The sequence below is a fragment of the Gossypium hirsutum genome, chromosome D01 (genome assembly GCF_007990345.1).
Source record: "Gossypium hirsutum isolate 1008001.06 chromosome D01, Gossypium_hirsutum_v2.1, whole genome shotgun sequence".
Lineage (NCBI taxonomy): Eukaryota > Viridiplantae > Streptophyta > Magnoliopsida > Malvales > Malvaceae > Gossypium > Gossypium hirsutum.
In genome coordinates this window covers 58999178-59011601 of record NC_053437.1, presented here as the reverse complement: position 1 = coordinate 59011601, position 12424 = coordinate 58999178, and the positions used below count along the sequence as shown (strand labels likewise).

Sequence of the window (12424 nt, the reverse complement as noted above, 5' to 3'; positions counted from 1 at the left end):
TGTGACATTTTGAAATAAAAAAAACTCACTTGGTAGCTATGCAATTAAAAATGATGTTGTAGTGAACTTGAATTTAACACAAATTTAACAATGTTAACAATTAGACTTGAATTTTGAAATTTGAAAAGCAAAAGGACTAAATCCCTAAAAAAATATAGAAACTAAATTTCAAATTCTTAAAGAGTATAAGAACTTATAACATATTCTTTTTTATACAATGCTCAGAACTACCCATAACCCCTTCCCAACCCTTAAAAGAGGAAGATAACGCAATTCAGCACACTCGAACCCACATCCCCTTGCACTGGTAACATTATCAATGTTAATCGAGCTAAGACTCAATCGACATTTATTTTGACATTTTGAATAGCTTTGATTTTATTTTTTAATATCATACTTTTTAAAATTAATTTACATGTTTTTTAAATGTTGTGAAAATTTTATCATGTATTCTTTGAAAAGATAAAATTTATTTTATTGGATTTATTGGTAGAATAAGGCCAATAGAGCTTTTTTTTTAATTAATTAGGCCTTTAGGCCAGTTTTAAAATTAATTAGGGAAATAGGTTAATTTTAGGAGAGAAAAATAGAAAGTGCGTCTAATCTGCACAGATAGCAGGAAAGCACGCCCAGTTGGACGCACTTTCCGTTTCTCTCTCTAGGGTTAGGGCTTTTTTTTAGGGTTAGAGTTTTTATTTTATTAGGGTTAGGGTTAGGGTTTATGGTTTTTTAGGGATTAGGGTATTTTGAAAGTGTTCAAGGTTTTTGCCTGAAACAGTGAAAGTTCTTAGGTAGTTTTGAGGGGTCGGGGATGTGATAATGCGCCTCAGGGCACATACATTTCATATGTCATGGCGGGATAGGACTATCACTTGAGAAACCTATCTTGGGGAAATTAGGTTTTGGGAGAGATCGTGTTTGATATGATCAAGGGTCAAGGTCCAGGTAGAGGCCCCAGTCAGTGACCGTGATGCGATCACAGGTTCGAGTATAACCAGGGGCCCGGTGATGGTTGTTACACGGTTAGGAGTTCAAGCTTTTTGGACACTCACAAACAATGCCCTATATATACCATACATAAGATTGATGCCATAGTCATACGGAAAAACTCTGGGAACTTCCGGTGTAATCAACGCAATTTTTTTCTCTATTTCCAAGCAGACAATATTTTTAACCATTCATTCTTGTCCGAAGGCTGACACCGAAGTGGACACAAGAGGACTTTTAGGTGGAGAGCATATGTTATGGCACAATAGAGGTCAAACTCGGGTCGACGCGGCAGTAGTTGTAATAACGACAATCGGTTCTTTTGGACCTTTGAGCAATGTAGAGAGGCATTTCAGCACTGCAAGCCTGTGGTCCAAATTAACGGCACCTGGTTATATGGAATGTATCGCCAGTGTTTGTTACTTGTCATTGCTTAGGATGGTAATCGAAAGATTCTGCCTATAGCGTTTGCAATAACTCCCGGAGAAACGACAGATAACTAGCATTTCTTCTTGAACCGGTTGCGTCGTCGCATTTGCCCGCAGCCCGACATATGTATCATATCAAACAAGATACCTAGAATACTCTCAGGTATTGATTGTTACAAATCCCTCTAGGATCGCACTCATCATCGGTACTACATACGACATATGGGATCCAACTACTACAAAAGAAATATCCTTCAGTGACTGAGCGAAATTTAGTAATCGACATGGGTTTGTAGTTGCAACTATGTATTCATTGCACATCAAATATTCAAATACAAGGTTATTTCATTGCACTAACCGGTAGCTATTTATTGATAGGTTACAAGCTCGTCCAACATCGGTTCCATCAAATGTTGAACAACTTGAGCACTATTAACGCCTACGGTGCGGTGTATGTATTGAATATATTGTTCAAATAGTGGACGCAGTCATACAACGGGGGTCTACGATATGGGCACATAACGTCAAACTTGGTCGAGTGCATCAATTCTACATTGAAGGGGACGAGTCATTTTCCAGTAACATCGGTTGTCAAAGAGATATACTTTTGACTGCCCACTTTGCTTCCTAAGAGGGAGTTGGTGTATGTTTGACGAAGTATAACGAGAGCGAACATGATGTATGTAGTATGTCACTCGCGTTGGAACCTCAATTTTTTAGTCACGAACCACGCTAGGCTTAACTAGGAAATGTCAAGTGCATCCTATCGTGTAAACCTAATGGAATGGACCTACGATTATGAGAGATTCCAAGCACTTCGATTTTCATGCATACATGCAATTTTCGTATGTGGGAACATATAGATCGGTTACGCGCCTTACATCAATGACGTCTACTAACTACAAAGCATTTATAGTGTGTGGAATCCTAAATTTCCACCTGTCCCAGATAATAGTATGTGGTCGTATGTGTCCAGCGTGTCATTCGAGTTGGTACCAAACAAAAACTTGAGTCTCATCTTGAAAGGTCTCCTGAATTCTACCCAGATAAGAAACAATATGGATATTCAAGAGAGAGACAGTCAACAAAAATTATGCGGGTATTGTAGAAATCCTGGGCATACAAAGCCAACATGATTTCTATACATGGATGTGTTGAAGCCTCAGTGTCGATAACATTACTTTCTACCAAATTTCATATTCATTAACATGCCATACTAATAGTGTTTGTTGTATTCCCTATAAACCATAAAGGTTGGTGTTCCGTATTATGATTGGTGATAATGATATATAATTTATTTAGTTGTAAAATGTCACGACTTTCAGATGTACGATCTATCTACTTCTTTTTATTCTAAAATTTTCATGTTTATCTTTCTTTTCTTTCTTATTCAAATCACAAGCTAAATTCAAATCAAATTTCATATTCAAAATAATATGTCGATAATAAAATTTGACATTTTTTGTTTATTCTTAACTTACGCATAACTCATGATAGATAGTAATAAAGAAAAAATATTTTGTTTGAATGAATAACCTCGATTTTTTATTTATGACATATCTATATTTATATCACAATAATTATACAAAAAATACACTTAATTGTGTCATCGAGGAGAATGTGTGCCACAAGGCGGTGGATGACAGTCGCGTGGAGGATTTTTGTGTACAATCGGAGGTGCATATGAAGGTGTATCCAGAGGTGTGGGACTGTAGACTTCCTCCTCGTCATCATCGCCTGAATATATACCTAGCACAGCCCCTAAAAAATCGTATCTTCGGGATTGACAGCGTCATTATCTTCTTCCGTGGTTGATTGTTGCATCTTTCTCGTTTACCATCGTGCATCCACCACTCCCGTGTCCAGTGGTTGCGATGATGAGCCACCCTCTGAAACAGTAATACATGCTGTGTTTAGGTCACTATAGGCGTGTAACCATAAAGTGCCCCAAATCTAAAGTACGTCGAAAAGGTATCGGGCATCGATATCGTCATCGGTTGCTGTATGGGCATCTGCATCGGTATCTTCATTGGTGGCGATGCATACATCGGCTTCTATCCCAACTGGGGTTCGACATCAACATTTTTATGAGGGTGTAGTATGCAGGAGACGTCGGTGTCACTAAATATGTACCTGCAGGAACAGAAGAACCTACCACGTGTGACGGTGGTCCGTAATGTAGTGGTGCTTGTGAAAAAAACATAGGGTTACTTAATTGAACAAAAATAAGTGGATCAAACTAACTCGAATATTGCGCAGCCATAAGTGACACATCTTCTGCCAAAGTAGATGACGAAGCCGTCGTACGACTGTGTCCCCTCTTATGCTACCGTGGCGGTCGATGTTGCCTCTTTGATCGAATTTGTCTACTCCTCGCTTTCGGTGGTAGCAAATACAACTTGTTGACAGTTCTAAACCATGCCAAGTAATCATCAGCTGCCACTGTGTCTGCTGAGAAAAATGGTTCGCGAACAGGTAAAGATTGTATCTTATGATCCCACGCCTTGATTTGCTCCCCGTGCTGCACCGCCTAGTCGTTGTTGTTCTTCCCCTGCATGTCCACATTGTGCAGCTCTTTCAGGTCTCACAATGGCGGCGAAATTCGTTGCCTCCACCTGAACTGCCGCAACACCTGGTCTGATTTGTGTATTTCCACCATCGTCTACACTACCAACGGCACATTGGTGTCCCACATTTGTCGATTATCCAACACTTCTAGCGAGATACAAGATATGACATCGGTGTCAGCGTACGACATCTATTCAAACTAAAAAGTAAAACTGGAAATATTGTTATGTATGAATTTTCTTTTACGATACTGTAATACCCAATTTTTGGCCTGGGACCAACTAAACCTAAAGCCCATATTATAGCAAACCCAAACCCACTAGCCTAGAACACAAAACAGAATCAAAAAACCCTAGCAGCAAACTGGCGCCGCAGCAGCCCCCCGTATGTCGCACACGTTGCCCCGCGCTTCAACGTATTCCACCTGTAACAAAACCACAAACAACAACAAATAAAAAGGAGGGCTAGAATAGAAAAGGGGGGAGGAGGAAAAAACGAGTGTAAAAGAGACAAATATTGTATTGGAAAGGATTAAAAAATACGAAATCAAGGAATCAAAAATAATTTTGAAAGGTGATCGGTTTTGCTCTAATTTTTCTGTTCTTTTTACTGTTTTTTCTTTTTTCCCCCTTGTTTCTTAAAACGAATAAACAAAAAAGGGTAAGGAAAGAAGGTTCTTACCAGTGGTGGTGCGCCGTCAATACCCTTGCTGTGCGTCGTCAGAATCGGAGTTGAGTAGAACGGGGAAATTTCGGTGTGAGGAGCAAAGGAGAGCAGCCCCTGTGGCTGCTGTTGCTACAAATGAAATGGGGTTTTGATTAGGGTTTGAAATGGGTTTTATTGGCTGCAAATGAAATGGGGTTTTATTTATGGGTTATTTATGTTTTTAATCCTTTTCATTTTTCTATCATTTCAAAACCATTGCTTTTATTTTTTTTAAAGAAATATTGAAACTATTTCATTTTACTCTAGTGCTGTGCAGCATTTTGAAAGTGGGATAATTTTACCTTTTGGCCCACCATGTTACGCGTGTTTTGCAAATTTACCCTTTGTTTTAATTTATTTTTGTTTCTTTTCAATTCTGTTTTGATTACCATTTAAATTTTTGTATTTGTTTTACTAATTAAGTTTAATATTAGTTTGTTTATTATTATTATTATTATTATTATTATTATTACAACCATAAATTCGTGCGTATTCCTTATAATACATGCATATATACTTTTTATTCTACATATACATTTTTCCATTTTATAATTCATACATATATACATTTCCTTTATGTTATTTACGTACATATTGTTTTTATAGTTTATATATATTTTGTTATTACTTTATTTTCATAGCTTATATATATATATATGTATATACATTTATATTTTATAATATTTATACATTTTCCATATTTTACAATCCATATATATATATATACATTTTTTATATTATATATGTATATTCATACACTATTCAAAATTGTTATAAATATATTTTCCGCATTTTTTTATATATACATATATATCCATATTTTCATAATTTACTAATATATTATACTTATACATTTTTATTTTTTATAATGCATATACATTTTCTATATTATATATACATATATTATATATATTTCATTTTTTATATATATTTATATACATACATATTTTTTACATATATATATACATATCTTCATAGTTTATTTATATATTATATATTTACATTTTTTTATATATTTTGTAAATATATATACATATATCTTAAAATACCCATACTTTTATATACTTCTATATATTATAATTTTTATAAACGCATTTATAAACATACTTATATATATTTTTGTTTCATAATTTTAAAATATATTTGTATATTTGTTTTTTTAAATGTTTGTCTTATTAAAGCATTAAATTCATCTTATCTTGTATTTTTTTTAAATATTTAGTATTCATGATTCTCGAGAAGGATTTGGTCCTAACTTATTGGGCTTCAATTCTATTCGATGAATTTAGATAGCCAAGTATTTATTTTGCAATAAAATTGTACATTTCATAAAAAGCTCATTATCAGAACTCAATACATTGTGTCCTAACGCATTGGATATGACACATTGTTTTCTCGAGATGAGGATTTCTAAAAAGTAAAGGCAATATTCGGTATTTGGAATTTTGAGAAATTGTGCCCTAACTTACTGAGTTTCGATTTTCTTCATTTGACCTAAATAGCCGAATATCTTTCTTAGATTTAAATGTGTGAGTTTTAAAATTAAAAGACAAACTTAATTTTGAAGATTTAAAAATATTGCGCCCTAACTCACTGGGTGTGATGTTTTATTTCTTTGAAATAAGAATGTTTTATTATTTTAATTCATTCAAGTTAAAAAGTTTTCTTTTAAAATGTTTTCAAATTTTTGACACCAAGGCATTAAACAATCAATTCGGTACCGATTTTGGGCCTTACGAGGGTGCTAACCCTTTCTCGTACGTAACTGACTCCCGAACTCGTTTTCTCAAATTTTGTATACCAAAATAATTTTTAAGGTGAGCCGATCACACCTCAATAAAGGATCGGTGGTGACTCCAATTTTTTATTTTTAAAGTCGACAACTAAATTTTTGTTTTCAAAAAAATGGTTTCGACAAATACATTACGTAATTAATATAGGTTCAAAAGAATAAGTAACTAACATCGGTTTCCAAGCATTGGTCTAACAACAGCCTAATATTTTTTAGGTCATCGGGAAGTCCCACATAGTTTGGCCCATGGTTCCACATGTACAAGTGATATGTTAGTCGAAACGTATAATAAAAAAATTACTGTACATACTACATATTTGTTAATAAATGATGTTTACCTCGTTATCAACAGAAACATGTATGGGTCGGTCACCTTGGGACATAGAAACGGTAGTCGCCACAAGACCCACGACTATAGCAAGAGCAGACAACCATCGATCGACGCCGCACTTGGTACCGTGGCCCGACACATCTTTTGGTATAACGTAGAAATACAACAAATCCCAAACTTAGTTTTCTACACTTATTGAAGTCCAGTAGATGTAGTAGCTACTTTATATGCACCAAATTTCGAGATTTGTTGGGCACTAAAATGCCCCCAGTTAATCTCATGATGTATGCTCGGGCGTATTGTTCTATGACCTCCTCCGTTTGGTTTTCAAGGTCCTTAGGGAGCTCGTTGAAATTATCTTTCAACCAGTTCATCGATATCCAATCACCTTCAAACTTGTCTGAGACATTCCCCAACAGTGATTGACAGAGACCCACTTTGCCTAGAACGATCGCCGATCCCATGATGACTAGCCCATCCACTGGCAAACCGAGTTGTAACGCTACATCTTCGAGTGTGATTGTACACTTGCCGCATGGAAGGTGGAAAGTGTGTGTTTCGTGCCTCCATCTTTCCACCAATGCGTTGAATAGTGCCAAATCGAGTTTGCAACCCCTGGACATGCGAGCCGCATGTAAGAATCCAGCCGCTTGCAAGTGGCCACAAATTTCAAAGATCGCAGGCTTTCCTATATTATGAATGAAGCATTCTAGAACATGATCATTCGCCTATTTACATAATAAAAATTTCAAATTAAAAAATTTAAAATTAACATTATTGAAATTTAAAAAAATTTAAATTTTCGTCTTACCATTACTGCTTGGGCGGTGGAAATATGCCTGTCGTCGAAGCGGATTAGAGAGGCAGCCATTACTGAGAAATCAATTTGAACGAATAAAAACGTGATAATTACAAAATAATGTTTTTAAATGAAAATATAAAAAAAATTAACACGAGAGAGTCGAAAGATTTGAGAGAGTTGAGAAAAGGATGTGAATAAAAAAATAAAATTTGGGGGTATTTATAGGGTAAAAAAACTTACCGTTTGATTTTTTTTACCGTTGGCGCGGCAACATTCAAAAAACCGTTACTTTTTGACCGTTATGGGAAAGCGCGTCCAGCTGGACGGATTTTCCAGAAAGCGCATCTAACTGGGCGCGCTTTCCTGACACTTATGCAGAAAGCTCGCCCAGTTGGACGCGCTTTCCATTTAAATCAACCTATATCTCTTATTTTGTCGGATTTACTTTCACTTTAAAAATAATCTAGAAAAATTCAATTCTTTAAATTTACCTTTTCCTATTCCATACCCTAAATAAATAAATAAATAAATAAAAATAATTTTAATTTTAATTCATAAATGATTTGGTTCTATTAGAATTAAATACATTTACTAATAATATTTAAGTGATTGCATTGATATATTGATATTAAATATATGTTCTATTTGTTTTTATTTTATAAATTATTTTTATTCTAATTAATAATTTTTAATTGTAAATAATATGAGTTATTTGTATATGTGCATTGTATGGATAAAAACTAATATTATATTTATCTTGGAATCCATTTTAAGATATATTTTGATTTATTAAAGAAATTTTTATTATTTTTAAATTTTATTTACTTTACTTTTATATATAAGGAGAATAATTTTATTTTTAGATGATATATACATATTTACACTAGAATTTAGTTTTTTCATATATACTCAATTTATTAGAAAAAAAATAAAAAAAATATTTTAAAGTTATTCCTTTTTTAGATTCTTTTATTCAAAGCAATGCATTAGTCCCTTTTTCATTTGACACAATGTGTTTGTATGATGTTATTTGGATAAAAAGAATAATTTTATAGATTCGAGAATAAATATAAAATAATTTTTAAAAATATATATATATATATATATATATTTGAAGATGTTTTAGTATTTTTGGAATCTATCAAATATATATCTTAAAAATTATTCAAGAATAAATATAAAAGAATTTATAAAGATATCATTTGAATTGAACTAACTTTAAAATTAAATATCTAAAATTTTAAAATAGGAAAAGAAATTAAAACTTTAAAAGACAAAAACCAGCCACCTCATGCTGAGCAACGGAGCTCCACATTTGGCCAACATTCACAATCTAGTTTTGAATGTAATATATATATATATATATATATTATTTTTATTAACAAAATAGGTCATTTCAAAACCTATAAATTAGACATTAATTTAAATGAGTGATTAGTAATTTGGTCCTTTTTTTTAATTTTTCTTACAATAACTCTGATTTTTTTTAAAATAATAAATCAATTCAAATTATTTGTAAATGATTACACGGCAGTGGTGGACTAATCAACAGTTGATACGTGTTGATAGTTATTATTTTTGCCTAATCTGCTATTTATTTCTCATAAAACTCTAGGCAAATGACATATTGGCACGTGGTAATATAATTTTTTAAAAATAAAAACCATTAAAAAAATTAAAAAATAAAAAATGTTTTTAAAATCTAAGAAAGTACTTTTTTTAAAAAAAATTTCTTAAATCAGAAAATAATTTTTACAACACCGTAAACTTCTTCTTGAGTTACTCACAAAACCGTAAGATATCAATGCTAGATTATTGGAAAGCAGGAAAACACGAGAGATTGAATGATTACGGATTGCGAAATTATTTTATTTGGAAAAATATGTTTATGTTTTACGAAATTTATTAATTAAAATAAATTAAATGATTAAATGATTTATGTTGTTATTCTCAGCGATAATAAAGCTCCAATCTAAAAAATCCAATAAATATTTTCAAAATTGATTTAAGGTTCTTTATCAATGATTTGGATTTAAAGGCTTGAAATTGCTATTTGGGTTTCCAAGAGAAGTTTGTGAAGAAAACAAGGCTTCAACCTTCTTCCGTGACAGATTGTGGAGACTTGGCTATAGGAGAAGGTGAAAGAATGTGAAAAGATTAAAAACCTAACAGCAGTTGAACAACGAAGGATATGAGGCAATACAATGAGTTTTTTTCTTAATATTTTCAGATTTGTAAAAAAAAAAAGTAATTTTTTTCAAGATTTAGCGATTTTAAAAATGTAACTTTCTTACATTTTTTAAAATATTTTTTTGCCCAGATTTGTAAAAAAATTAATTTTTTAGAATTTTTGTTCAGAAATTTTGTTTAGAAAATCAAAATGATATCTTAGTTATAGTTCAAGGACCAAATTAATAATTAACCATTTAGATTAATTTAGATTAATGTCACATCACAGATAAAATTTAACGGAGGGACTAATTTGCATGTTTCAAAATGTATAAAGGCTAACTTATCTATTTTTTGTAGAGGGGTCGAAATGCAATCCACCCCTAAGTATAAGGATTTCCCTAGCACTTTTACCTTTGAAATATGAATGTAAAAGTTTTTAAATTTATTTATTTATAAATTTAATTAGTTATATAGTATTTTTAAAAACTCATGTTTCTATTATCAAGTTTATTAATGATTAATAATTTTATTTAAAAACATTGTTACTTTTATATATATTTTTTAGAATTTTTACTTCTAAATTAATGTAAGCAAGTGATTTGCCAATTGCATGAGGGAAGTAACCACGATGGTAGTATCAAGCATGCAATTTTGCAGTAAAAAATGAACTAACTTTCCAATATCCTTAATTACTTTCATTTGAATAGAACTCTAGCTCATGGCTTAGTGGCTTGGGTGCTAATCTTAAAGACCTATATCGTGGGTTCAAATCATAGGGACAGCTTGTCAAAGACATTGTAATATTTTGTAACACCCGTATACATGACCCGATCACCAGGTCTGAGCTATAGGGTATTACATTCGTTCCCGGAGCAACTACAATCAATAACATCCAATTCAACATTATTATACATTTAAAACAAAATGATTCATGCATATAATACGATACGTTATCCATTTCGAGGCTTATACAAGCTTATGAAAGCTCTTTTTCTAAACTGAGATCGAAATTGGACCAAATTGTAAAGAATAAAAAGTTTCGAGTTGACGTCGCGACTTCAGGATATCCTCATCATGACGTAACTCACTGTTTTGGTTTGTCGTGACCTTGAAGCTATGTTGTCGCAATGTGAGCCCTAAACTAATTCTCATTGCGACGTGATCCCAGCAATTCAACAACTTCAAATTGGTACCTAAATGAACACCAAAACATTATTAGCCACATATATGCTAATCTCAATACCTCAATTTCAGTCATTCCCTATAAAAACAAGCCTAAAATGCCATGTTCAACATTAACACTTCTTTTATACTCTAAACATTAACCAAATCACATGATCATTACATATACATATTTAACCATTTATGACATTAAACCAAAACACCCCTTAGGTACATGCCATGAGACCAAAAAAAGACTATACAAACATTGTTGAGTCGAGAGGGTCGCTTCTCGGATGCTGGAATCACTTTTCAGGATGTAACACCCCTCACTCGGCCTGGTCATTGGATCCAAGCTACGGGATGCTACTTCTATTACCAGAGCTAATCACATTTACCTCTCAATAACAATCCATTCAATCATGGATTCTGATCATAATTGCATGCACATTACAGTATACAAACAAAATCAAAACTCAATTGAGCTTACGAAGGCTCTTAAGTTGACACGAGCATAAATAAGGACTAAACTGTAAATTTTTCAAAGTATGAGCATAGGTACCGATACCTAGGTCAAGTATCAATACTAGGAAAACATTATTTGAGCATACACCAAAATTTCATTTTAAAGACCTTATTATCAACAACCAATATATCACAAAATTTGGCATCTTTTCATATACAAACTTACGCATACTACATACTTAAATGGCCCTCAAAATGCAACTTTCATCTATATATTTCATGTCAACTAAACTACACACAACTTCAATAGATTTTCAATCGTCTTTCAACCAATCATGCAATTAACCATTACTCTCACAAAACATACCATTCATATTCATCAAGTACTCTAGCATCATTATTAACTTTAACATCTAAGTGTTTTATCTATAACCTAACACATTACCAATTTGTAAACTTAAGTACATAACATATACCATTCAAAATCCAAAGTACCAACATTCAAGGTACACACATATACATAACGTTGCCTATATACATGTCATATAACCGAGTTCAGAACGTTTAAAAGTCTATTGAGTCAATATTTTATGTGTAGCAAATTACCCTGAAAAACTACATAACATTGCGAGCTTCAACGAGGAGGTGGACCCCCGAGCTAGTCTGATGCTCCATTCTAGGGAAGTTCGATAACCTCTTATATTTGAGATACATTGGGGACAATGTGTAGTCTAAGTGTTAGGGGTGCACATAGTTTTATATGTTTTATTTTTCTTACTTTTATGCCATTTTGTGCATTTATTTTAATTTTTTGTCTTTTTCAAAAAAAATCCAAAAATATTTTTCATTTTTTTTGTTTTTATTTTGTGTAATTTCATTGTGCTTGGACTATAATTAGGTAATGAGTTACTAGTTGTTTATTGAATAAGTACATAGAATTACCAAATTTGTAAATTTTGAATGATATTAGATAATTTCTTATTCTTAATTGTAGACTAATTAGTTCAATTAGT

General features: G+C 32.4%; 1 protein-coding gene and 1 long non-coding RNA gene across 3 annotated transcripts; both read right to left on the bottom strand.

Annotated features, from left to right (window-relative positions):
• Nucleotides 1-2937: 2937 nt before the first annotated feature.
• On the bottom strand, nt 2938-4895 carry LOC107922442 (uncharacterized). Of its 2 annotated transcripts, XR_005909563.1 has the most exons (3): nt 4665-4822; nt 3660-4407; nt 2938-3548 (listed from the first exon to the last, which is right to left on the bottom strand). It is a non-coding gene; the product is annotated as an uncharacterized lncRNA (long non-coding RNA). The 2 variants fall into 2 exon arrangements; XR_005909564.1 differs by having other exon boundaries at nt 2938-4407; nt 4665-4895.
• A 2134-nt stretch (nt 4896-7029) lies between these two features.
• LOC121213610 (protein MAIN-LIKE 2-like) lies at nt 7030-7682 on the bottom strand. Its single transcript, XM_041086409.1, has 2 exons — nt 7623-7682; nt 7030-7539 (listed from the first exon to the last, which is right to left on the bottom strand). The coding sequence occupies exons 1-2, from the start codon at nt 7680-7682 to the stop codon at nt 7030-7032; spliced, it is 570 nt and encodes a 189-aa protein (XP_040942343.1).
• Nucleotides 7683-12424: the final 4742 nt, after the last annotated feature.

Bases quoted from the DNA above. Each gene is read 5' to 3' on its own strand.
- LOC121213610 (XM_041086409.1), bottom strand. From the start codon at position 7,682: ATGGCTGCCTCTCTAATCCGCTTCGACGACAGGCATATTTCCACCGCC. The intron at 7,540-7,622 runs GTAAGACGAAAA...TTATGTAAATAG, and splicing joins CCACCGCCCAAGCAGTAATG to GCGAATGATCATGTTCTAGA.